At 42.8% G+C, this 27,924-nt stretch overlaps 1 protein-coding gene and 1 long non-coding RNA gene across 4 annotated transcripts in view; one reads left to right on the top strand and one right to left on the bottom strand.

Moving 5' to 3' along the window:
• Positions 1 to 6,892, top strand: part of LOC112578842 — a 28,241-nt gene extending 21,349 nt beyond the window's left edge. For 2 of the 3 annotated variants that reach the window (XR_003103271.3, XR_003103272.3), the window contains 2 exons: positions 5,007 to 5,151; positions 6,358 to 6,892. This is a non-coding gene — a long non-coding RNA (uncharacterized LOC112578842). The remainder of the gene's footprint in view (positions 1 to 5,006; positions 5,152 to 6,357) is intronic. The other variant, XR_006544633.2, reaches the window with a different exon arrangement.
• PIP4K2A (phosphatidylinositol-5-phosphate 4-kinase type 2 alpha) overlaps positions 1 to 27,924 on the bottom strand; it is a 187,545-nt gene that overhangs the window by 29,554 nt on the left and 130,067 nt on the right. Inside the window, exons 5-6 of the mRNA XM_006079950.4 lie at positions 9,871 to 10,017; positions 5,174 to 5,212 (exon numbers count right to left, since the gene is read on the bottom strand). Of these exons, the coding sequence (XP_006080012.1) occupies positions 5,174 to 5,212; positions 9,871 to 10,017 (186 nt within the window). The remainder of the gene's footprint in view (positions 1 to 5,173; positions 5,213 to 9,870; positions 10,018 to 27,924) is intronic.

Below are 27,924 nucleotides of genomic sequence, written 5' to 3'. Positions count from 1 at the left end.
CTTTCATCAAGAGGCTCTTTAGTTCTTCTTCACTTTCTGCCATAAGGGTGGTATCATCTGAATATCAGAGATTATTGGTATTTCTTCCTATAGTCCTGATTGCAGCTTTTGCATCATCTAGTCTGGCATTTTACATGATATACTCTGCATATAAGTTAAATAAGCAGGGGGACAATATACAGCCTTGATGTACTCCTTTCCCAATTTGGAACCAGTCCGTTGTTCCATGTCTGGTTCTAATGGTTGCTTCTTGATGTGCATACAGATTTCTCAGGAGGCAGGTAAGGTGGTCTGCTATTCCTATCTCTTTAATAATTTCCCACCGTTTGTTGTGATCCACACAGTCAAAGGCTTTGGCATAGTCAAGAAAGCAGAGATAGATGTTTTTCTGGAACTCTCTTGCTTTTTCTATGATCCAACAGATGTCGGCAATTTGATCTCTGGTTCCTCTGCCTTTTCTAAAACCAGCTTGAACATCTGGAAGTTCACGGTTCACGTACTGCTGAAGCCTGGCTTGGAGAATTTTGAGCACTACTTTACTAGCGTGTGAGATGAGTGCAATTGTGCGGTAGTTTGAGCATTCTTTGGCATTGCCTTTCTTTGGGATTGGAATGAAAACTGACCTTTTCCAGTCCTGTGGCCACTGCTGAGTTTTCCAAATTTGCTGGCATAGTGAGTGCAGCACTTTCACAGCATCATCTTTTAGGATTTGAAAAAGCTCAGCTGGAATTCCATCACCTCTACCAGCTTGTTTGTAGTGATGCTTCCTAAGGCCCACTTGATTTCACAATTCAGGATATCTGGCTCTAAGTGAGTGATCACATCATCATGATTATCTGGGTCATTAAGATCTTCTTTGTACAGTTCTTCTATGTATTCTTGCCACCTCTTCTTAATATCTTCTGCTTCTGTTAGGTCCCTACAGTGCCTGTCCTTTATTGTACCCATCTTTGCATGAAATGTTCCCTTGGTGTATCTAATTTTCTTGAAGAAATGAGAATTTGTCATATATGGCCTTTATTATGTTAATTTCCCTCAATGCCCATTTTAAAATCATAAATGGCTGCTGAATTTTGTCAACAGCTTTTTCTAAGTCTATTGAGGTGATCATATGGTTTTTTCCTTCAGTCTCTTAATGTGGTGTATCACACCGATTGATTTGCAGATATTGAAGAATCCTTGCATCCTTGGGATAAATCCCACTTGATCATGGTGTATGATCCTTTTAATGTATGGTTGGATTTGGTTTGCTTAGTATTCTGTTGAGTATTTTTGCACCTATGTTCATCAGTGATACTGGCCTGTAATTTTCTTTTTTTTGTGGCATATTTGGTTTTGGTATCAGAGTGATGGCCTCAGAGAATGGACTTGGAGTGTTCCTTCTGCAATTTTCTGGAAGAGTTTTAGAAAGATAAATGTTAACTCTTCTCTAAATGTATGTGAAGCTATTTGGCTCTGGATTTTAGTTTGTTGGAAGTTTTAAAATATGTTTCAGTTTTTGTACTTGTGACTGGTCTGCTCATATTTTCTATTTCTTCCTGGTTCAGTCTTGAAAGTTGTACCTTTCTAAGAATTTGTCCATTTCCTTTAGGCTGTCCATTTTATTGGCATATAAGTTGTCTATGATTCTTTGTATTTCTTATGATTCTTTGTATTTCTGTGGTATCAGTTATAACTTCTCCTTTTTCAGTTTTAGTTTTATTGATTTGAGCCCTTTCCCTTTCTCTTGTTAAAGTTTATCAATTTTGTTTATCTTTTCAAAGAACCAGCTTTTAGTTTCACTGATCTTTTCTGTTGTTTTTATTTCTGCTCTGATCTTTATGATTTCTTTCCTTCTACTAACTTTGGGTTTTATTTGTTCCTCTTTCTCTCACTGTTTTAGGTAAGAGGTTAGGTTGTTTGAGATTTCTCTTGTTTCCTGAGGCAAGACTGAATGACTATAAACTTACCTGTTAGAACCGCTTTCACTGCATCCTGTAGGTTTTGGATTGTGGCGTTTTTGTTGTCATTTATCTAGAGGTATTTTTTATTTCCTCTTTGATTTCTTCAGTGATCCATTGGTTGTTTAGTAATATATCGTTTAGCTTCCATGTGTTCATATGTTTTGTTTTTTTTAACAGTTATTTGCCTGTGTTTGATTTCTAATCTCATAACATTGTGGTCGGAGAAGATACCTGATTTCAATTTTTTTAGCTCTACCAAGGCTTGACTTGTGGCCCAAGATGTGATCTATCCTGGAGAATATTCCATGTGTACTTGAAAAGAAAGTGTATTCTGCTGCTTTCAGATGGCATGTCCTATAAATATCAGTTAAGTCTAATGTGTTATTTAAGGCCTGTGTTTCCTTATTGATTTTCTGTCTGGATGATCTGTCTGTCCATTGATGAGAATAGGGTGTTAAAGTCGTCTAGTATTATTGTGTTACTGTCAGTTTCCTCTTATATGGCTATTACGTATATTGAGGTGCTCTTATGTTGGGTATACATGTATTTACAATTGTTATATCTTCTTCTTGGATTGATCCCTTGATCATTATGTAGTGTCTTTCCTTGTCTTTTGTGATGAAAGTCTTTAAAGTCTATTTTATGTGATATGAGTATTACTATTTTACCTTTCTTTTTGATTTCCATTTGCATGAAATACCTTTGTCCATTCTTACTTCCAGTCTCTGTGTGTTCCTAGATCTGAAGTGCATCTCTTATAGACAGCATATATATGGATATTGTTTTTGTATCCATTCAGCCAGTCTATGTCTTTTGGTGGAAGCATTTAATCCATTTAAATTTGGTAATTATTACTATTTTTAATTTTTGGCTGCACCCTGAAGCATGTGGGCCTTAGTTCCCCAACTGGGAATCAAACCCATGTCCCCTGCATTGGAAGGTGGAGTCTTAACCGCTGGACTGCTGGGGAAGTCCCTAAGGTAATATGTATGTTCTTATTTTCAATTTGTTAATAGTTTCGGATTTGTGTTTGTTCTTCCCTTCCCTTTTGTTCACTTCTCTTATGATTTGATGACTATCTTTAGTGTTGTGTTTGGATTGCTTTTTCTTTTTTTGTGTATCTAGTGTAGAGTTTTGGTTTGCAGTCTCCAGAAGTTTTGATATAGCAGTCTATATATAAATACAAGATTGTTTTAACTTGCCTGTCCCTTAATTTCTAGTGCGTGTCCAATATCCTGCATTGTACTCCTCTCTGCTATAGTTGCTGATTTTGACATCATATTTGTGTGTGGGTGATTTCCTACCTTTACCCTATGTTTGCCTTTCCTAGTGAGGTTTCCCATTCATAATTTTCTTTTCTAGTTGCCTTTTCTTTTCTGCCTAGAGATTCCTTTAAGATTTGCTGTAAAGCCCATTGGTGGTGCCGATTTCTCTTAGTTTTTGCTTGTCTGTGAAGTTTTTGATTTCTCTATCAAATCTGAATGAGAACATTGCTGGATCCCTTCTGGTCTGCAGTTTCTGCTGAAAAATCAGCTAATAACATTATGGGGGTTCCCTTAGGTGTTAATTGTTGCTTTTCCCTTGATGCTTTTAATATTTTCTCTTTGTTGGTTTGGTTACCATGTGTCTCGGCATGTTCCTCCTTGGGTTTATCTTGTACAGGACTCCCTGTACTTCCTGGGCTTGAGTGAGTGTCTCCTTTCTTATGTTAGGCTAGTCCTGCATGACCTCATCAATGCTGCCCTGTCTCTGATCATCATTCCCAGGAGGTTCCCAAGCCCCCTTTCCCAGCTGAAGCTCTCTCTACAGCCTCTTATGCCGACCGGACGTCTGTTCTGATGCTGAGATGACAATTCCAACTATTCCATCTGCTCCCTTTTCCCACCCACCCCACTGTCCAAACCAGAAACCTGGGAGTCGCCTTCACCCCACCCTCCCTCCACATACAGCCTCTGGCACCATTCACCTCCCTCGTTCACTCTCTGAGGTCGGTGGATTCTTCTTCCTAAATCTCTCTCTCTCTTCTCCCACCCCAGGTCAGGCCACCATCTATTCTGGGTTATTTCAGCAGCCTCTCCAGATGGTCCTGCAAGGTGGCCTCACCTCATCCTCCAGCAGGAGCACCAAGTGCTGCCCATCTGTGTGCCCTTGCTCACACTGCTCTTTCTTCCTCTTCCTCTAGCTAACTCCTACCCATCCTTCAGGTTTCCAATCAGCTCTTCCCAGAAGACCACCAAGCCAGATTTAGGTCCCCCTTGCTACGTGTTTCCTATCAAAGCACTTATCACTTGATATGGTCAATTCCTATTTAACGTGTGTGTCACTTTGTTGGACATGTCTGTGTGGTTCATTATTTTAGCCCCTGAAGCTAGGACAGTAACCGTAGATGTTCACAAACTTCTAGATGAATAAGCAAAAGATTTTTAAATCTGTAAAATTCAAACCCAAACTGAATGATACCAGCCTGAAAGAATTTAGAAACAAAAACCTTGAGCCCAGCTTCCAAAAGGTTTGGTCAAGAAAAGGCGCCTCAGCATGATGAGGAATAGCTGAGAACAGAGGCACCGCCCATGTAAACACGCCCCGATTTCAGGCCACTTAGGTTCATGCACAGAAAGCTGCTTCCCAAATTCTTAAGCTGATTCCCGTTGAATTTGTCTAGAGTCCTGCATAATCAACAAAATGTGGTTCAAGTATTACCTAAAGTCCAGTGTCTCAGAGAAAGGTAAGGAGTCTCCTTGTCTGTCCCTAAGTCCTTATACACAAAAAATATTCTAATGGGTCTTAACATTTTATAGTTGGAAAGGAGTTTGAAGCTCATTAAGCCAACATTTTACAGGTGACTATGAAGCTCAACACCATCATTTTACAGGTGAGAAAATGGGCTCAGGGAGGCAAGGAAACGGACTCAGGGTCACACCTGGCCTGTCAGTCATAAAGTGGGGCTAGGACCCAGGTGCTGAGCTGTACCTGTTTGGATCACGATGATGGCTGTTTTCAAGATCAGCTGTGGGAAATGTTTCACCCACACTTCAAACTCATAACTACTTCATTGTTCAACAGGGCAGCTAACCTGAGGGAGAGGATTGGAGGAGAGTGTTCCTCAGATCGACGAAGAGCTTCCCACCATAGCTGAGGGGAAACAAGAACCAGAGGGAGGAGGAGAAGACAGAACTAAGAGGTGCTGGGCCCCACGCCGAGGACCAAGGTGAGAGACGCCAGGCACTTACCTTTTCTTTGTCACTTGCTTCCCTGGCCACTGTAGAGCCCTGAAACAGAGATGATGAAAATAAGCACACGCGAGGCATTGGCTTCACGTGAAACCTGCAGACACCCCAGGGCAGAGCGCCGAGCGCTGACTGCTCTGTCCCCTCCCTGAGTGAGTGTGCACTGCGCCTTCTGTAGGGGTTTCTGGCTCCAACCCTTTCCTTCTTGGTATCACCTGTGCTGTCTTTCCCCTGGTTCCTGTCCTCCTGGTGGAAATCAAAAAACCCAACAGTCATGTGAACGATGCCTTTCTAAACTCAGGGTCAGACCACACTTTCCTCCCTACGTCACCAGAAGTGGTTGGTTTGAGGGTCTTCAAAGTACAGTGGGCCATCACTTGGCTGCAGTGGCCACTGGGCACCAAGGGCCTGTCTACCATGCTGCGTTCTGTAGGGGGGCATCCTGGCCCCTGACAGCCCATCTCTCTGGCTCAGGGTTCCTGATGACCTTACTTCCTCACTCACCCTAAGACCCAGTGGGCCTTTCTGGCCCCTTTCATGTTGGAGGTCCCTTCAAACACACATGCATCCTTTTGTGCCTCTACGGTGAGCACAAAAGGTATAAGTAGAAGAAAACACAGCTTTGGTTGCAGTAGTTCTACTCTACTGCACTGGTTTTCAAATAATACCCTTGGTTCTGTGTTGTCCAACACGACCAAGTCTGTCTTAGATGCTGATGGAGTGGTAGGGCTTTAGGGTAGAGTTTAAGAACAGAGACTGTCCTCTGTTTGTGAAAGCTCTTAATGCAAAAGAAAGATTAGGAAATGAATGGCCAGTAAGTCCCTAACTTTGATACTATTAAACAACAATGAGCATTCCTCCTCTGTGTTCCTTGGTGGCCGTCACAGTGTCTCAAGCAGCAGCGCCCACATTTGCCGGGTAAACGGCTGGGGAAGGATCACAGCCCAGCACCACACACCCAAACTATGACCAGAGGTCAGTGGCACAAGCTGCTTGCTTGTCTGTTAAATACACATTTATTGGCCTGGAATACTTGCATTAGCCAGTCATTAAGAGAATGTGTATGTGACTTGGGAAATGTTCAAGTAGCTTCTAGATTGGCAACTCTTAACATTTTTACTCTGTGACCATCTTGCCTTCAAGCAGCTCAGGCATTAGTTAGGGTGTGTGTCACCTGTCGTTCACAGATGGAGACACTCCTCCTATAGGGGATAGGGGCCAGGCCTGAGCCAGGGGCTCCCCCATGCCAGTTCATCATCACCCCCACGCTCAGTGTTCCCAGGTCTGGTGGATCTAAGAGACCCTGCTGGGCCAGCCCAGGACACTGCTCGAAGCTTAAGGACACGTTGGAGAAGCACAAAGCTGCCCCAGCAAGTGAGGATGAACCCTGTGAGTTGTCCGTGAAGGAGAGCCCTCTGGCCAGCCAAGCCCAGCAGCTGTCACTTGCAATGGTTTGTTTTCCTTCCTTTATAGGGTCTTGATTTCGGGCCACAATATCTTCCTTTACTCACTGACTGCTAATAAAGAATGTTCCTTTATTTTAAAAGAAGGAAGGGGTGAATACTCGAGTATTAAATACTTATAATACCTGGGTACTGCATTTGTAATACTTGAGCAGTTCCTATGCTAATGGGCAAAGGGAGGAAATTATTTTTGTATCTTTAACCAAGTTTGTAGTCTCTGTGTTTTTTTTCCCCTCCTTACAATATAATTTACTCTGCTTCTGATTCTCAGTGATGCTTCATCTCTATGTAAATGCAGATCATTAGCCTGGAAAAACTCATCCAGATTTAAATTCATTCAGAATTAAAAAAACAAAATTAGAGAAGTCAGTCAAAGCCATGAGTTTGAGACATGAAATGATGCCAGGCGCCCAGGTTCCCTCACCACTCATGATGGCAAGTACTGGTGAGAACAGAGTTTATTCTATAAGCTAAAAAGGGAGGTGAAATCAGGACATCCAAGGTTAAATTAAAACCATAATATCCAGTCTGTAACTTACATCAAGATATGCTGACTAGATGTCTGCTTGAATGAGGCACTATTTGAAGCACTTCAGGGGGATAAAGTGGGACCAAAAACAATTGTCTTTAAGAAACTTACTAGTAGAATGGAAGAGAATGAAAATTCATCCACCTCTTCTTGTATGCATTATGCTGGACGTGACACAAACATATCACACTAATCCTCTCAACCCAGCAAGGGAGGTAAACCCATCTCTGTTCTACAGATGAAGGAACTGTGGCTCCTACAGGTTCAGCATCTCGCACCCAGCTAACACGTAGTAAGACTGGGACATGGGGCTCCTGACGTGGGAGTCAGACCGACAGACCGACCTCTAGTACTCAACAGGACGAGCTAGCGACACTTCAGAGGGCCTTGTGAGAGAGATGGTTCCAAAGAGCCCTGAGGGTTGCTGGGATTTCCAGGGAACAAAACAGCTACGACCTGGAGGTAAGAGCAGACTCCAGAGGTAAGAGATAAGCCTGGAACATCTCCCCTCCCTTAGACCAACATTTCACAAAGCATAGTTCAGCACCCAGGGGTGCTGCAAAGTCAAAAATGTCTTTGTAATAATGTGGAGACAGTCTCTGCCTTGACATTTACATGGATAATGCAAAAACAACGGTGGGGAAAACTGTTGGCAGGTTAGCACAGATCCAGCAGCGGCACCGAATGGTATTAGTATTGAGTTTGTCATACGACACATGAATATCCTTGAGGAAGCAATGGCATCTGTTTTGTTAAATCTTAACCCTGGATGACGTACCTTCTCAAAATTCTGCATAGGGAGTATGCCCAAAGCTCTTTTGTTTATAAAGCAGGTAAGTTTAAGGACAGTTATCTTGGTGATGGTTTTGAGTTATGAGCTGAACTAGTTACTTTCTTCCAGAAATCATTTCTATATGAAAGGACAACTGGAACCTGTTTATTCCATTCTGGGCATCTGACAGGAACTTGCTCAAAGAGGAACGAAGCTGCTGGCTCAGCTTTGTGCTGTCATTTCACAAGAAACCCACTGGTAAAATTTAAGCTTTCAAGCGAAAATGAAAACTTTTAAAAACTTGTATCCACCACCCTGAGCTTGACAGCTTCTCAATATATAAAGGCGTTTCTAATGAGGCAGGTGGCAATATTAATGTGGCTTCTTGATACTGTTTAATGAAACGTGAGTATTTGGAAGAGCTCATAACTCGGTAAACCCATTGTTCAAAATGAAAAGCATGATGTACTCAGATCAATGCGTGCAAACAGACTGATGGGTTTTAAAAAGTTCACTAATGTGATTTCAGATTCCACACTGTAACTCAGCTTTGAGAAATTATCACTTGTCAGGTCTAGGTGTGCCATCAAAGAAAAACACCCACAAATTTCTGAAAAAGTTAAAAACCCCTCCCTTTTTCCAACTACATATTTGTGTAAGGTCTGATTTTTTTTCATACACTTTAAGTAACATGACAGCAGAAGCAGACAGGACATTTCAGCTCTCTCACCAAGGCAGACATCACAGAGATTTGCAAAGATGTAAAACAATGCCATTTGTTCCACTAAACATTTCAGTTTGAAAGATACTTTTCATAAAGATATGCTAACATTAATAGTTTTACTAGTTTAAAAAACTAAGTTAAAAAATGTTAAAAAATGTTTCTCATTTCTAACATTGTAAGTATTAGTATTAACCTACATATGCAGCTTTTGGGGGGGTCCTCTTTTAAGAGTGTGAAGGAGTCTGAGATCAAAAAATTTGAGACTGACTGATGAAGACCAGAGGTTGGCAGATTTTTTCTGGAAAGGGTCAGAGGGTAAGTGTTTTGCGCTTTGCGGTCCAAAATGGTCTCTATGGTAACTACTCAACCCTGCTATTATAGTGCAACCACACATGATAGAGAAACCACAGGCATAGTGGGACTCCAATAAAGCTATTTACAAAAACGGCGAAGTTGAACTTGCCATGCAGGCAGGTCGTAGTACGCCAGCCTCTGACCCGGATATTGTCTACATCAGTGACCTCAGAAGTCAGCGCCCCTCACTCCACAGTCAGAATTTCCAGTGGTCTACCTCCCACTCCAAATCTTTGAAACAGCCTGTCCCTCACCTCCTGATTCCAAACTGCATCCTTTCTCCATCCTTCCTGACTTTTCTTCTCTCCATGGCACTCCTCAGTTCCTAGCATACCATGTGACTTACTTATCTGTCTTTGCCTACCAGAATGTCAGCTCGTTGAGGGCAGACTTGGTCTGTTTTGTTCATCATACTGTTCCCAGCACTTAAAAGCAGGGCCTGGCACATAGCTGGTGTTCAATACATACTAGCTCAATAAATTACACGTGGTATCTCTCATAGGTACAATAAGAAAGAAAGTAAGAAAATGAAGTTGCTCAATTGTGTCCAATTCTTTGCAATCCCATCGACTATAGCCTACCAGGTTCCTCCATCCAGGGGATTTTTCCAGGCTAGAGTACTGGAGTGGATTGCCATTTCCTTCTCCAGGGGATCTTCCCGACCCAGGGATCAAACCCAGGTCTCCTGCATCACAGGTAGATGCTTTACCGTCTGAGCCACCAGATCCTCACTTAACACGAAGTGCTCTGCTGGCTGCCTAGTGCTTTGAGCTCTGGGTGCCTCTTAAGTGCGCAGCCTGATCAGTTACACACAACATGGATGAACAAGCTGAATGAACAAAAGAGTAAAAATCTTACCTTTAAGTCGTATTTCCTATATACAGATAAACGGTGGCTGAACACATTTCTTGTAACAATCACATATATTTCAACTCCATCCACATTAAGCCGGTACATGCCCAGGAACTGGGGAAGAAGGGTGATCCCATGACATTCCACTATATACTGCATAGGAAAGAAAGAAAGAGGCGGGGAAATGATCCAGTCAAAAGCTGTTTGTTCAGATAAAAAATAACTCCTCTGCCTATGGTGTTTTACAAAGTGATAATGGCTTATACAACCATTAATGTCTTCTTTACAGAAAATGACCATGTTTATACACCTGAAGACCAGGTCTGAGTGCACCATGCAGACAAATAAGAAAATCTATCTCCAGAGATACTTTTTTCTTAACATTCCCAACTAATTTGTATATAATGGCACGAGGCGAGAGGACAAGTGACTAGTCCTTTCTATAACTCCTTTAAAGTGAAATCATGACCTGGGGTCTCCATCGTCCTTCCTAGAAGCCCTGATGATGACTTTACGAGGTTCAGGCAGCATCACCTGGCCACTATGATCAATGCCTTTGATAGTGTTAAAGTTGAGATTACAGAGGAAATTGTGGAGAGAGCTCAGTGTTAGAAGCTGGGAGAGTCAGGCTCTCGGTTTTCTGTTTCTTATTGAGACTCTAATGTTTAAATTGCCACCAGATAGTCTCCCAGAGCAATAGAAATAAAAACAAATGGGAGCTAATTCAACTTACATGCTTTTTGCACAGCCAAGGAAACCATAAACAAAATGAAAACACAACCTATGGAATGGGAGAAAATATTTGCAAACGATGCGATCGACAAGGGCTTCATTTCTAAAATATACAAATAGCACATACAACTCAACAAAAATAAACCCAATCGAAAAAAACAGAACACATAAGTAGACATTTCTCCAAAGAAAACACAGATGGCCACCAGGTACATGAAAAGATGCTTAAATCACAAATTATTGTATGTATGTGTGTGCCCAGTCATTTCTGACTCTGCAACCCCATGGACTGTAGCCCACCAGGCTCCTCTGTCCATGGAATTTCATCCAGGCAAGAATACTGGAGTAGGTTGCCATTTTCTCCTCCAGGGGATCTTCCCAACCCAGGAACTGATCCCATGTATTCTTAAGAATCCCACTGATTCTTGACCACTGACTCCCCCCCAGAGGCCCTTCATCCTAAAGTATAAAGAGCATTAAAATACAACCCATAACATCCAGTCTAGTATGTCTTTAAATATAAATCGTAACTGCCATAAGGGTGTTCCTTAAAAAATGAAAAACAGTAAAGAGCACAAACTTTTACAATTTTTACTCACAACGCTGCATAATAAATGTGATGTAAACTTTTGAACATTTCTTCTTTCCTTTCTTAGACATGTTATTTCAACCTCTCAAGGCCTTATCATGAAAATCCTTGATCACACTTTATTGTTAACATAACTGCACTTATTTTGGGAAAACATTTTAAAGCAAGACTCTGATGCTGGGAAAGACTGAAGGCAGGGTAGAAGGGGATGACAGAAGATGAGTTAGTTGGATGGCATCACCGACTCCAGGGACATGAGGTTTGAGCAAGCTTCAGGAGATGGTGAAGGACAGGGAAGCCTGGTGCGTTGGAGTCCATGGGGTCTCAATGCATCGGACATGACTGAGCGACTGAACAACAACAAATCATTTCCACTACTTAAATGATTAAGTACTACTTAATCTACTTAAAACTTCTCTTGAAGTAGAGAGAGTTTTCTACTTAGATTTCTGAATTTTATGTAGTATCAACACTGGTTTCTCTGTGTAACTTACAATATTTTACCTGTAGCCATTCTTATTAAAGATGCAATATTATTTTTAAGACACGCTACTAAGTACTTTAAATAATATGGAAAAATAGAAGGACGAATTTAGAACTCTGACCTTGGAAATAATACATCCAGGTTCAGCTCTGCAAACAGGTCTTTGATAAGTGAAGATCAACTGGAATATAACTTTCACAGTTTTTTTTTTAATTGTTTTTCAGTATAGTACTAATCTGACATCAGCCTAGTTAGATTCACTGCCATTTTTGCTACTAAACATTAATTATTAGAGAAATGCAAATCAAAAAACTACACTGAGGTGCCACCTCATGTTGGTCAGAATGGCCATCACATTAAAAAATCTACAAATAACAAACGGTAGAGAGGCTGTGGGAAGCCGACTGCACTGTTGGTGGGAATGTAAGTTGGTGAAGTTACTGTGGGAAACAGTGTGGAAGTTCCTCAGGAAACTCAAACTAGAATCAGCACATGGCCCAGCAGTCCCACTACGCATTGTGTGTCTATCCAGACAAAGACAAACTATATAATTCATCAAGGTACACGCACCCCTGTGCTCACAGCAGCCCAGGCATGGGCGCCACCCACATGTCTCTCAACAGATAAACGGACGAAGATAATGTGGCACGAACATGCAATGGAATATTTACTCAGTCATGAAAAAGAATGAAATAATGCCACTCGCAGCAACATGGATGGACCTAGAGATTATCATACTAAGTAAGCAAAAAGTAAGTCAGAAGGAGAAAGACAAATTCCATATGATATTGCTTCTGTGTGGAATGTGAAATATAATACACATCATCTACAAAACAGCAGACCTGTGGCTGCTGAGCGGGGGACGGATAGAGGAAGGAAAGAACGGTAGTGTGGGATTACTAAATGCAAACTATTACACAGAAGATGGATAAACCACAAGGTCCTGCTGTATAGCACAGGGAACTATATTTGATATTCTGTGACAAACTATAATGGAAAAGAATGTGAAAAAAATATATATATATGGGCTTTCCTGGTGGCCCAGTGGTAAAGAATCCACCTGCCAATCAGGAGACACAGGAGGCTTGGTTTCAAGATTTTACATATATATATATACACACACACACACACACACACACACACACATATTTTATATATATATATATGTATCAGTGAATCACTTTGCTATACATAAAAAGTTAATACATTATAAATCAACTTTACTTCAATAAAATTTAAAAAATATGAAAAAATTAATACTTTTTTGGATATGTTAAAATCATTACTTTGTAGATTTACTAGTGACATTAAATAAAAAATTCATGTCAGTGAAAGAAATAAAAAATTGCCCACCAGAGCAGTGGTGTGAAGCTCTGCAGACAGATGGACACTCTCTGGCCCCACCAGATGGACACTCTCTGGCCCCATACTGGATTCATCACTGGACAAGTCAGTCCCAGCACTGACACCATTTCCAAGAGAGTTGCAAAAACACAACATATGTCCATTACTCTTCAATGACCATACTCTAAACGGCCACCAGATGGAGACACTTTTCAAAAGACCATCCTTACAAACTGGGTCCCACTGTACTTTCCAAAGTTAGGTTTTCCTTTCTTTAAAACGAGGGGGAAAGAAAATTTTAAAAAGGTTCTTTTATGCCTTTGATGTGTGTGATATCGCTAGGATAACTTAGCATGAATTGTACCTACTGTTGTAAAAATTGTACTTACTGTACCTGTTTACCACAGATGGCTGGAAGAATAGTCATCATGGTAATGGTGACATTTAAGGTAACTCCTTCATTTAAAAAAAAAAAAACAATCCTCAAAATATTCAGTTGTACAATGCACTTTTATAAAAGAAAGTAATCAGGATGCCCTGTCACACACTTTAGAGGTAGACACTGCAATAATCAACTCTGATAATAATAAGCCATCGTAAGACTTTTTTTTTTAAAGCCTTTAATTTTCATCATTAAAGTAAAGAAGTACAGCATCCGTGTAGGAGTTTGATTTTTGCCACCCAAAGTTTGGAAGATTTTAAAGATGCTTCTGCCCTTAAAAAAAAAAAAAAAATCTTACATAACTGAGCTACATATTTCAATACGATGGCTTTTTCTGAGTAGAGTTTCACCCCCAACTTGTTCTTAATCTGAAGTCAGATCAGAGGAAACTTTTCTATTTCTCGCCTTTCAAAAAACAATAAACTTGAGTTTTGCTAATACAAAACAGGTGGTAAAGAGCTCTTGGCTGAAAAGAAGATTTCTCACATCTGATGTAAAGAAATAAAAGGATTGGTTGGTGCCTCTGAAGAGGGCCGGCTGGCTGGGCCTTGGCCGCATGGAGACTGGGGGAGTCTAGCCGCCTAAGTTCGGCAGGAAGGATGTAGGTTCTGCAGCCAGAGAGATGATATGTAGGGGCGTCCCGGTGCCTCCATTTACCAGCTGTGGGGTCTTGGGCAGCTTACTAAACCATCCTGTGTTTCAATGTCATTTTCTAGAAAACAAGCACCGTAACTCCTACCAAGAAGGTTAGGGTGAGGGTTACAGGCGGCAGGGTGTCAGCACACCCCCACAAGGCCTGTGTTCTGTGCTGCTCTCTCTCCTGCCAAAGAGGACGGTGATCACGGTTACTCTTGACATTCAGAACTCCAGTAAGGAATCTCAGTGTCAGCCCGTCTGCTCTGTGCTCCAAACTGGCTCACAGACATGCTCTGAAGTCTGCCCAGAAGAAGCCTCTGCAGAGGTGATCTGAGGGCCCACGCGACATGCCCCCTGCCCTGGGGGGCACACAGGTTTCAATTTGGCCATTCAGCTCCCTCCCCCGGGACCCCACCCCTTGTGCTGTTCTGCTCAGTTTAGTCTCATCATGGCCTATCTTTTAAAAGTCCCGCTGGCAGAACACGTCCCTTTGATCCAAATCTCTGTACAGAGCCATGGAATGCCCGGATCAGCATGGATACCACTATCCGTACTGACGAATATGTGAAAGACACCTGACTACTACACAGGAAATCATTGATGCGCTTCCCCCCTACCCCCACCCCAGGGAGAAACACATGTACACATTATATTCTGCAAGTCCTCTATCTTTAAGATTAAATAAAATAATACATATTTATATGCAGAATACATCATGAGAAATGCTGGACTGGAAGAAACACAAGCTGGAATCAAGATTGCCGGGAGGAATATCAATAACCTCAGATATGCAGATAACACCACCCTTACGGCAGAAAGTGAGGAGGAACTCAAAAGCCTCTTGATGAAAGTGAAAGAGGAAAGTGAAAAAGTTGGCTTAAAGCTCAACATTCAGAAAACGAAGATCATGGCATCCGGTCCCATCACTTCATGGGACATGGATGGGGAAACAGTGGAAACAGTGTCAGACTTTATTTTTTTTGGGCTCCAAAATCACTGCAGATGGTGACTGCAGCCATGAAATTAAAAGACACTTACTCCTTGGAAGGAAAGTTATGACCAACCTAGATAGCATATTCAAAAGCACAGACATTACTTTGCCAACAAAGATCTGTCTAGTCAAGGCTATGGTTTTTCCTGTGGTCATGTATGGATGTGAGAGTTGGACTGTGAAGAAGGCTGAGCGCTGAAGAATTGATGCTTTTGAACTGTGGTGTTGGAGAAGACTCTTGAGAGTCCCTTGGACTGCAAGGAGATCCAACCAGTCCATTCTAAAGGAGAGCAGTCCTGGGTGTTCTTTGGAAGGAATGATGCTAAAGCTGAAACTCCAGTACTTTGGCCACCTCATGCGAAGAGTTGACTCATTGGAAAAGACTCTGATGCTGGGAGGGATTGGGGGCAAGAGGAGAAGGGGACGACAGAGGATGAGATGGCTGGATGGCATCACTGACTCGATGGACATAAGTCTGAGTGAACTCCGGGAGTTGGTGATGGACAGGCAGGCCTGGCGTGCTGCGATTCATGGGGTCGCAAAGAGTCGGACACGACTGAGCGACTGAACTGAAAACACAGATCAAATTTGATTCACCTTATCAGAAAGTTTCTACATGTTCTTATACTCAAAAGCAAGGCTCACCTATGAGGCTTTGTTGAACACATTGCAGCACAGAGATTTAAAAAACTTAAAACTCCTGAGTTTGTAATCATGTACAAAACCACAACCCCAGAAAGCCTATCATGTTAGATTCCAGTATTGACAAGCAGCAGTTGGTCCCAAAGGTTTAGAAAGCACTCCCGCATCAAACTGCAGGAGCGAAAACCTCCCCCATGAATTGAGTTTCTGGGTGGGAGCACTGGGAAAAGAAGACCCTGTTTCATTTCAGTGGAGGAACGTCCCACTGGGTGTGTGAGCACCTGGGCTGGCAGACCACCGAACTGGAGCATGAGGGTCACTGCATGTGGGAGTTGACACAGAGAGGCCCAGATAGTAATCCCCTTGGGTTCTTCACCTGCTGACCCACTAAATGCTGTGCACACACCCTAATACCAGTGGGCATGTCTCAGATGGCTCCCCCACCCCACAAACTCCTGGAGGTTATCCCACATCTAGGGACGCTGTAAACACAGGGCCACAATCCCGCTGCTTGAGCCTTCCTGGGCCAGCACCATGAGCACTAGCTGTGTGACCTTCGGGAATTATTCAACCTCTCTGTGTCTCTGCATTTGGAGAAGAGGCGCAATAACAGTACTTAGAGCACAGGGGCTTTGTGAAGGGTATGAAGATCAGGGAAACGGCGCTGGGGGGACTGCGATGACTCAAGCAGGAGCCAGATGAAATCCAGACCCTAGGGCGGGGGGTGGGAGAGGCAGGCAGGAAGGAAAGGGTGAGGGAGGCAGGCTTCACCTGACGTGCTCCTCGGATGCTCCCTGAGAAGTGGGCTCTATTTAAATGCAGGCTAGGGACTCCCAATTTAAAGCATATCTCCACAGAACAGACTTTCCAAAAATGAATAATGTTTATGTGTGTGTGTTTTTTAATATAAAATATGATAATACTTTTGTAAATACAGAAGACACTAAAAATCATAATTCTCACTTATGTTGCTTTTAGGATCAGAACTCTAAGCACTTCCCCTTCAAAAGCTTAATCACTGACAAATTAACAAAAGAACCTGTAAATAAATGCTTCAAAAATTATTTTAAAAATGTGTGCTGGGGCACTACAGTCCCATGATTGGTTTTTTTTGGGGGGGGGCATGAGCACCCCTTATTTTAATAGTTAAAAACAGCCTCAGCATCTATTAATTTTTTAACATTGTTGATTCGATCACAAGACAATCTAACAATGAATCTTTGCTTCCTCCCTTTTACACGCTTAGTTTCCAATTCCTGTTGGAAGAATGGAGAAATAGGGACTACAAGCATGGAGCAATAGTGACTTAATCCCGAGGGTCACTCTTCAAAAAGGTGCAGAGGAATTCTCTGCTGGTCCAGTGGTTAGGACTTGGTGCTCCCACTGCCGGGGCCTGGTTTGGATCCTTGGTCGGGGAACTAAGATCCCACAAGCCTCACAGCACAGCCAAAACCAAAATATAATAGAAAGGGGAGGATATTTCTTTCCCTTTTCATCAGCATCCTGGTGTGGCTACAGGGCAGTCCTTCTCACTGGCAGGGGATAGTGTTCCCTATCTGCTGCTTTAATATCTCAATCCACTTCTGACCGGTGCTGTGCCCTGGTGCTGCCCGGGAGACTCTTCTCCAGAGGTCAGGTGAGCCTGTGGACGTCTGTCCTCTGCCACTCTGAGGTCCCAAGGGAGGAAATGGACACAGATGGGCCAAACACAGCAGCACTGGTCATCCAGTGTGGACCAGCGATCGAGGGCACACACAGAGGGTGACGCCTTTTAGGGGAGTACCAGCCGTGTACACATAAGCCTGCAGAGCCTTCCTTTCCGTGGCTCCTCAGATCCCACGCTTTCCCAGAGGCCTTCCTATCTGTGGCCCAAAGCTGGCCGGTTATTTCCACCACTCGGTCCCTGGGGCACATTCTCTCCTATCAAACAGGGAAGGTCTTGTCTGGCACCTGAGCTGATAGATGTTCGCAGTTCAGCCAGGACACTGACCTTCTATCTAAATAAGGTACGGAACAGTCCCAAATTTTTAAAAAACTGACCCTGATCATCATTAATTCTTCGTATGCTTACTGTACAGAACTAAAACCATCACCAAGTATTCTTGGAGTCAGTGTCCATATTCTCAGTGTTAAACTTGCTGCATTACCTACGTTTGCATTTTAAAAATACTGTTTTTATTAAGTACTTTCCACGTTAGCATTTTCATAGCTGGATGACTCGTGTCACCTCGGGCTGTAATTTTTCATGCTGTGACTTTGGTTTTTTTTCTAGAGTGCTTCTCAGACACTTGTATTTGCTGGCAATGTTCATCTGTAACCCATACAGATTTTACTTTTTTCTGTCTTCTCTTAAAACAGTCTTCTTTTATATGACTCCTTGTTGTCATTAATAGAGGCAAATTTTACCTCTTCATTAGTCTCCCCTAGAACTTTTTTCCTGTACAGCAGCTTGTCAGAACTATAATGATAAACTGACATGGTGAAATTGGAATTTTAAAAACATATAAAACGCAACAGCCACAGGATCTCAGTTTCCTTTGCTCTTGGGTACTCAACAAGAATAACAAGTCTTATGAATCCCCCGGTCTGTTGCTTTTTCGTATGCAAAATGAAATGCCATTAAAAGATTCACAGCTGACTGAAGGTTTCAGCAGAGAGGATTCTAAGTGATGTACTGGAATGGATAAATATTTATATCTCTGCATGAGAGTGTGAACCTGGGCTCCAGCTCTTGAAAATTGCTGTTATTATCATGTTTCACTCTTTTTTTTTTAAGGGGCTTGAAGTGACAATTTAATATAGCATCAAATTAATACTTCAATGTAAAGTCTTGCCTCAGTTAATGTTTTTGAAAGGTTAAATTATCTGTAATTCTTATTGTGCCTCTGCCTGTGTTTATAGATCACTTCAACAATGTTCTTTACATGAGGCTGGGGCAGGGGAGGGGGGAGGCAAGGAGGGAGGGAAGGAGAGAGACAGAGAGAAAGAAAGGGAGGGAGGGAAGAAAGAAAAAAACCAGCCTGAAACTAAGGATTGGTTTGTTTCAGGAGAACCAGACAAATAAATAATCCAAACATTTCTTGAGTTGATATTTTGGGAGAATGGTCTATGTCAGTTACTATATTTTGGTTTCAAGAGTCATAAAAGAATGTAAGGATGACTCCCATTTAATCTAATGTAAGTACAAAATTTTACTGCTTTTCTTAAACTTAATAAAAATCAGGCTTATAGGGAATAAACATTTCTCTGCAGTATGTACAAACATTCTTAGTGCTGATATATTGCAGAATATACCTACATGCCAACACTGGTGCTCCAAACTCAGTTTATTACGCTACCATAAAGACCCATACACAACATCATCGTGAGCGCTGAGATGAAAAACAAACAAGCAAACACCTTATCAGGGAATTCCCTGGTGGGCCAACAGTTAGAACTCTGAGCTTTCACTGCTGAGGGCTCAGGTTGGGGAGCTAAGATACAAGCTGGCTGTTGTGTCCAAAAAACCAAAACAACTAAAAATAAACACCTTACCATAAGAGGAGTTGGTGTTTACTCAGTGACTACAAATGAAATGGAGAAGGGCTGTCCCAAGCGTCATGGTGTGATGCACTCTGGGAGGCCGTGCTGTCCGGCTGTGGAGTGTGGGCAGCGGGCTTCAGTTGGCAGCTCCTCCTGGGTCCACCTTCCTGTTCCTTGGGCCCAACGTGGCAGTGCTACACGGGGGACCCTGAAGGGCCCCACTGGCTGGCTGTGGCCTGTAGGGCCTGCCTGGCAGCCTGCCCTCCTCCTCCGCCCAATCCTCCTCTGTTCCTCTCCCTGTACCGGAGTCCCTCTCTCATCAGAATCCTGACCTCACACTCTGCAGGGCCTTCTACTCCAGTCAGTCACTTCTGAGACTCAGCAGACACAAGAGACAGCAAACTCAGGACCCCAGGAATGGCAGAGGTTAGGACTATTGGAAATAGAACTGCAAGAGTTATGTATAAAAGCATTTGAAGAAATAAAAGGATACAATTTCAGTAATGAGTATATAATCAAAAATGATCCAGAGTGCACAGGTGGATTTTTTAATATGGAACTTCTAGAAGAAAAAATACAATCTTTGAAATAAAAAAATCACTGGATAGGGGAGACCATGGATTAATACAGCTGATGAGAGAATGAGGAGTAGGTGACACAGCTGAGGAATTTACCCCAAATTGAGCAGAGATGCTTGGAGACAGAAAAGGGGAAAGGAAAAGTGAGAGCCGTGGAGGCCAGAATGAGAATGTCCAGTCCACAGATGTTGGAGAGAGGTGGGGAGACAGACTGTATCCAAACACAAAAGAGCAACGGGATTTCCAGAAACTGGAGATCACCTGCTGCAGGAAACGTGTGCCAGCAAGTGGGCCGTGCGGCTGCCGGAACCTGGGGGCAGACAGCGATGCCCCGTCTGCAGAGCGGAGCTGGAGCAGTGCTCCCTGAGCCACAGGGGCCCCTCCTGGTGTTCTGAGAGTGTATGCAGCTCCTGAAGACACAGGCCCTGCTGCTACTTGCTGTGAATCTCACAGTTCCAGCTGTTTACACATAAAACTTGACTGTGCTTTTCACATTTCCATTGGCTTCTCCTCCACAGAGAACAAAAAGAGCCAGCGAGCAGACTCGGAATGTTTCTCCTGCTCCAGGAGGTGGGGCCTGCACTGCCATTTACACGGGCTCCATCAGCATTGCCCGTGACATGCAGCATCTCAGGTCCACCCCGACCTACCGAGTCAGAACATCAATTCTTACAAGCGGTACGGGGGTTCTGTTTCCAATCAGTAATTTGGGAAATGCTGATGGAGTGTCTAACTTCTCTTTTGGCATCAAACCCTTAATTTTTTTAGTTTTAACTTTTGGCTTTCATGGGGCCTGTTTTCTCAGTTTCTCTCTGTTTGTGGCCAACACCACTGTCCTTCATGGGAGGATAGAAAGATGTATTCCAAGGAAGATCCAAAAAAGTCAAGCAGTCACCCCCTCATCCTACACTGAAACGTGACATACTAGGTAGCTTTTTCAACAATGATTCGAGTTTTAAGGCATAACTTCTAGATTCAGCTCAAGTTACTAACAGTCTCCCGGATAACAAAAGTTAAGAAAGGATTTTTGGGTTACTTGGTCAATTTGTCAGTTCAGTCACTTTGAAATAAAAAAACAAATTTAAACCCTACATTTCAAAAACATAAAAGATATTCTTAATGCTATTTTCATCTATTTTCATAGGCATTTCTTGATTATCTACATTGGAACTTGTTCCCTCCCCTAAAATTTTTAAAATTTTACTGACACTGACTCCATTTTAATTAAAGCTGAAGAAGCTACATGATTCCAAAACTTCCAATGAATTTAGGTCAGTTAAAAAAACAAACAAACCAGTCAACGTAGGAGAAATAAGGTATTCAAGAAGGTTCTTGACCATTTTTTTCCTTTTTGAATGTTCCAGCATTGCTTAGCTAATCAGTCAATGATCATCATTTATAAGACCCAAGTTTGTCCTGACCTGACAGAAATCTAAAGAAGAAAAGGGTATTTACACCAAAACACTTAAGTTATTTTCCTAACTGTAAAAAAGAGAAAAACAAAAGGAACATAAAGGTTTGCTCTGCTTAATACAAATTTCCACTGGTCTGAAAGACGCTGCTGTGCTTTCTTAGCTCACAGTGAGAATCAGGGTGGAGTCTGGGCAGCAGATAAAAACTACGGCAGCGTGCTGGAGCCTGGAAGAAATCTTACTTCTTACAGTTTGAATCTTCAAATTTTTCTGCATCTGTGCCACACTCTGCCAGAAACCAGGCCCCCTAGTGGATTGAAAAAGCTAATGATTTCAACACTGGGACATGCAACTGAGTATGTGCAAGAGAAGTATTGAAAGATCTTATTCGATCATTTACCTAGCGCTTGTTATTCACCAGGCACTGTCCTGAGCAGGTTATAAATAGCAGTTCCCCTAATTAGCACAACACCAGATGAAGGAGGGTGGTGCTGCTGCTAGGTCGTTTAAGTCGTATCCAACTCTTTGTGACCCTATGGAGACTGTTGCCTGCCAGGCTCCTCTGTCCACAGAATTCTCCAAGCAAGAACACTGGAGTGGGTGGCCATGCCCTTCTCCAGGGATCTTCCTGACCCAGGAGTCTCTCTAAGTCTTCCTGCACTGCAGGCAGATTCTTCACCACTAGCGCCACCTGGGAAGCCCATACAACACGGGATGGAGGAGACACTACCATCCCAATTGTATGGACAGAGAAGCAGGCACAGAGAGGTTAGGTGACTTGCCTAAGATCATACAGCAGGTTGGGGGCAAGTAGTCAGCTCCAGAGTTCATGTTCTGAACCACCTGCCACATGGGCACTGCTGGTGAGGCTGCTCATCAGGAAATCAGGAGGGATTTCTTTCAACGTCTAGCACATGCTGCTCCTTCAGAGGCTGGCCTTGCTGCTGCTGCTGCTGCTAAGTCGCTTCAGTCGTGTCTGACTCTGTGCGACCCCATAGACGGCAGCCCACCAGGCTCCCCAGTCCCTGGGATTCTCCAGGCAAGAACACTGGAGTGGGTTGCCATTTCCTTCTCGAGTGCATGAAAGTGAAAAGTGAAAGTGAAGTCGTTCAGTCATGTCTGACTCTTAGCAACCCCATGGACTGCAGCCTACCAGGCTCCTCTGTCCATGGGATTTTCCAGGCAAGAGTACTGGAGTGGGGTGCCATTGCCTTCTCCGTAATTTTAACCTTCCAGAATACAGCTACACCTCCGGATATATTTTACTTAAACACAAAAAAGGACAATGAAAGAAAAGAGAAAAATAAGAGCCACGGAGTAACCAACGCTGTCAGAAAGCCCATCCAATGTACTCCATAGGAGCTGCCCTCTCTGAGAGCCTGTCCTGTCTATTGATAGCAGGATTTGGACAAGCCTAATGACTTGTCCAGACCAGACTGCTGGTTCAGAAGCACATTAGAAGGTAAAAGCAATAAAAAGCAAGAAAAGAAATGACAGTCTCCACTGAAGAAAAAAATTCTGACTAGTGGTAACTCCTAAAAGTAGTCTAGGCCACCTTACCTCCTTTATGGAATTACGTCAAGAGTAAATACACAGCACATGGAGTATAGTCAATAATATTATAAAAACTTGTGTGGTACATAATTTATAAAAATATCACAGCACTATGCCACACACCTGAAACGAATCCAATATTGTAAGTCAACCATACTTCAATAGAAACAGAGTGAATGCATGCACAAGGAATGAATGAATGAAATGCAGATGGAGAAACTGAGGTTCAGAGATCCCTGAATTAGCCCGTTTGTGACCAGCTATGACCTAGGTCTCCTGACCTTCCACCAAGCCAATTGTATCAGCAATGGTGATTCTCAGTCACGAAGACCCTTCACCTCCATTTATTTAAAGATTGTTTTCTTCCAGTTTTACTGAGATGTAATTGACATACGGCACTGTACAAGTTCAAGGTGTACAGCATAGTGATTTGACTCACATACATCAAGAAATGATTATCACAGTTTAGTGAACATCCATCATTCATACAGTTACAAAAGAAAAAATTTTTTCCTTGTGATGAGAACTCTTAGGATTTACTCCCTAACAACTTTCATAAATATAACATACAGTAGTGGTAATTATATTAATCATATTATACATTACAGCCCTAGTATTTATCTTGTAACTGGAAGTCTGTACTTTTTTGACTGCCTTCATCCAGTTCCCCCGCCTCTGGTAGCCTCATATCTGATCCCTTTTTCTATGAGTGTCTTTGTTTTTGAAGAATAATTGACCCACAACACTCTGTTTTAAGGTTAGTACTAAGACCCTTTCATTATATTTTAAATGCTTTTTGCGCTTCCCTGGTGGGCCACTGGTTAAGAATCCACCTGTGACGCGAGTTCAGTCGCCGGTCTGGGAAGACACCGTGGGGCAGGTAAGCCTGTGCACAGCCGCTGAAGCCTGCGCGCCTAGAGCTCCGCAACGAGAAGCCACAACAGTCAGAAGCCGGCGCACCGCAACTCGAGAAAGCCCGTGTGCAGCAGTGAAGACCCAGCGCAGCCAAAAGTAAAAGTAAAAGGACTTTTTACAAGAGGAAAAACACAGATGATGAAGTGAGAAATGAGCCTTTTCTGGATAAAGAACATACTTTTTGGTCCCGCTTTCTGCTCTAACATTGGAAAGTGTTTCTTGTCAGTTGCTTACTCTTCTCAAATGTGATCGACTGCATTTTGCTCTGAGTGAGGTCAGTGAAAATAGCCCTTTTGTAGCAGTGAAGTGAAAGGAAATATTTGCTGCTGTGACAGCCCCTGGAGCATGCTAATAGACTTATATTTTGGTCCCCAATGCATTTTATGTAATACTGCCGATATGTCAAATCTTGCACGTTCGTTACAGTAACCACCCCAGAGGAAACCTTTCAAACTGTGACTTCTGTAAAAGTAAAAAAAAATCTGAACTCAGAGATGTCATCGAGAAGTTCGTATCTGAATTGTATCTCACACTGCATTTGAACAGTCTCACTTATGAGAATAATATGTTTTCATTGGTCACTGAGGTACCACACTGCTTTGAAAGTTCTAAGACAATTTAAAGAAAGTAGAAAAAGATGCACCAGCATGACAGTAAGTTCCAGCGGGGGTGACTGGTTAAGAGCTGCATCCTCGAATCCCATCCATTCAGAAGCCAATGCCTGAGTGTCTACCCTTATAGGTGCTAACCCAGCACTTTAAAATTTCCTTCATAATTGGCAACGGCGCAAGTATTGTAGAATGGATTTCAAAAGGAATCAGTGTTATAAAGATTGAAGAGATGTTAAATGAATTTAGAGGCTGACTAATGTTTTTAAAAATACAAATCATGGGAGCTCCAAGTTTCCAGAAACAGGAGGGAGGGAGCTTCAGGAGTTTCACTGACCTCACTCGGAGCAAAATGCAGTCGATCACATTTGAGAAGAGTAAGCAACTGGCAAGAAACACTTTCCGATGTTAGAGCAGAAAGCGGGACCATAAAGGAAGGAAGCTGACTTTCACAGACACTCAGCGCCCACAGATCCAACCAAGCAGTGCCTTTGAAGAAGTCACTTTGTGAGGCTGGTGCTTGATGTGATGATATAAACACTTTTGAGGAGCCTTTGGTTAACAGCAACAGTATGAGTGTGTGCCTGTGTGGGTATGTGCTGCAGTATGTGGTTTAAACACCAGTTCTCAAGGTGACTGCTTTGAAAATGCCATCAACAGTGCCGTATTCACGCCCTAAGACTACACTTCCTCAAGGTGACATAGTTGTTACTGGTCATGGCTGCAGAACTTGATGATGCTATGACCACTGCCACTTATGGAGGGCTTAGGGTACAGCAGCAGGCATGCTCTGCAGGCACTTGTGCTGGAATTTATCAAGAAAGAGAGCAGTGGGGGGCACACGATAGAAAGAGATGGACGTTTCCCTGGGTAGTTTCATTCTACTCCCAGGAGATTATGAAGGGACAATGATGAGGGCTCTGAAAAGCAGGTAGTGAGTAGACAGACATCCATGTACTAAAATCAGAGCCTCTTCTCAAAAGGCGTAATTGGTTAAATACTCAGGGGTCAACATCTCACTGCCAACAGGCATGTGCGAAATAACTTCCAAAATGTTGCCAACCCTTAAACTAAACCATGCCCGTGGGGCAACCCAAGATGGGCGGGTCATGGTGGAGAGATCTGACAGAATGTGGTCCACTGGAGAAGGGAATGGCAAACCACTTCAGTATTCTTGCCTTGAGAACCCCATGAACAGTATGAAAAGGCAAAATGATAGAATACTGAAAGAGAAACTCCCCAGATCAGTAGGTGCCCAATACGCTACTGGAGATCAGTGGAGAAATAACTCCAGAAAGAATGAAGGGATGAAGCCAAAGCAAAAAGAATACCCAGCTGTGGATGTGACTGGTGATAGAAGCAAGGTCCGATGCTGTAAAGAGCAATATTGCATAGGAACCTGGAATGTCAGGTCCATGAATCAAGGCAAATTGGAAGTGGTCAAACGAGATGGCAAGAGTGAATGTCGACATTCTAGGAATCAGCAAACTAAAATGGACTGGAAGGGGTGAATGTAACTCAGATGACCATTATATCTATTACTGTGGGCAGGAATCCCTCAGAAGAAATGGAGTAGCCATCATGGTCAACAAGAGAGTCTGAAATGCAGTACTTGGATGCAATCTCAAGAACGACAGAATGATCTCTGTTCATTTCCAAGGCAAACCCTTCAATATCACATAATCCAAGTCTATACCCCAACCAGTAACACTGAAGAAGCTGAAGTTGAATGGTTCTATGAAGCCCTACAAGACCTTTTAGAACTAACACCCAAAAAAGATGTCCTTTTCATTATAGGGGACTGGAATGCAAAAGTAGGAAGTCAAGAAACACCTGGAGTGACAGGCAAATTTAAGCAGGGCAAAGACTAATAGAGTTTTGCCAAGAAAATGCACTGGTCATAACAAACACCCTCTTCCAACAACACAAGAGAAGACTCTATACATGGACATCACCAGATGGTTAAGACCGATTTCAGAATGATTATATTCTTTGCAGCCAAAGATGGAGAAGCTCTATACACTCAGCAAAAACAAGACCAGGAGCTGACTGTGGCTCAGACCATGAACTCCTTATTGCCTAATTCAGACTTAAATTGAAGAAAGTAGGGAAAACCACTAGACCATTCAGGTATGACCTAAATCAAATCCCTTATGATTATACCGGAGAAGGCAATGGCACCCCACTCCAGTACTCTTGCCTGAAAAATCCCATGGACGCAGGAGCCTGGTAGGCTGCAGTCCATGGGGTTGCTAAGAGTGAGACATGACTGAGCGACTTCACTTTCACTTTTCACTTTCATGCATTGGAGAAGGAAATGGCAACCCACTCCAGTGTTCTTGCCTGGAGAATCCCAGGGATGGGGGAGCCTGGTGGGCTGCAGTCTCTGGGGTCGCACAGAGTCGGACACGACTGAAGCGACTTTAGTAGCAGTAGCAGCAGCAGCAGCAGCAGCAGCAGCAGCAGCAGCAGCATGCTTATACAGTGGAAGTGAGAAATAGATTTAAGGGCCTAGATCTCATAGACAGAGTACCTGATGAACTATGGAATGAGGTTCGTGACATTGTACAGGAGACAGGGATCAAGACCATCCCCATGGAAAAGAAATGCAAAAAAGCAAAATGGCTGTCTGGGGAGGCCTTACAAATAGCTGTGAAAAGAAGAGAAGCAAAAAGCAAAGGAGAAAAGGGAAGATATAAACATCTGAATGCAGATAAGAAAGCCTTCTTCAGCAATCAATACAAAGAAATAGAGGAAAACAACAGAATGGGAAAGACTAGAGATCTCTTCAAGAAAATCAGAGATACCAAGGGAACATGTCATGCAAAGATGGGCTCAATAAAGGACAGAAATGGTATGGACCTAACAGAAGCAGAAAATATTAAGAAGAGATGGCAAGAATACACAGAAGAACTGTACAAAAAAGATCTTCACGACCCAGATAATCACGATGGTGTGATCACTCACCTAGAGCCAGACATCCTGGAATGTGAAGTCAAGTGGGCCTTAGAAAGCATCACTACGAACAAAGCTAGTGGAGGTGATGGAATTCCAGTTGAGCTATTCCAAATCCTGAAAGATGATGCTGTGAAAGTGCTGCACTCAATATGCCAGCACATTTGGAAAACTCAGCAGTGGCCACAGGACTGGAAAAGGTCAGTTTTCATTCCAATCCCAAAGAAAGGCAATGCCAAAGAATGCTCAAACTACCACACAATTGCTCTCATCTCACACGCTAGTCAAGTAATGCTCAAAATTCTCCAAGCCAGGCTTCAGCAATACGTGAACCGTGAACTTCCTGATGTTCAAGCTGGTTTTAGAAAAGGCAGAGGAACCAGAGATCAAATTGCCAACACCCGCTGGATCATGGAAAAAGCAAGAGAGTTCCAGAAAAACATCTGTTTCTGCTTTATTGACTATGCCAAAGCCTTTGACTGTTGTGGATCACAATCAACTGTGGAAAATTCTGAAAGAGATGGGAATACCAGACCACCTGATCTGCCTCTTGAGAAATTTGTATGCAGGTCAGGAAGCAAGAGTTAGAACTGGACATGGAACAACAGACTGGTTCCAAATAGGAAAAGGAATACGTCAAGGCTGTATATTGTCAC

The sequence above is a fragment of the Bubalus bubalis genome, chromosome 14 (assembly GCF_019923935.1).
Source record: "Bubalus bubalis isolate 160015118507 breed Murrah chromosome 14, NDDB_SH_1, whole genome shotgun sequence".
Classification (NCBI taxonomy): Eukaryota; Metazoa; Chordata; class Mammalia; order Artiodactyla; family Bovidae; genus Bubalus; species Bubalus bubalis.
Note: the sequence above shows the minus strand (reverse complement) of the source record. Positions and strands in the feature narration are given on the sequence as shown.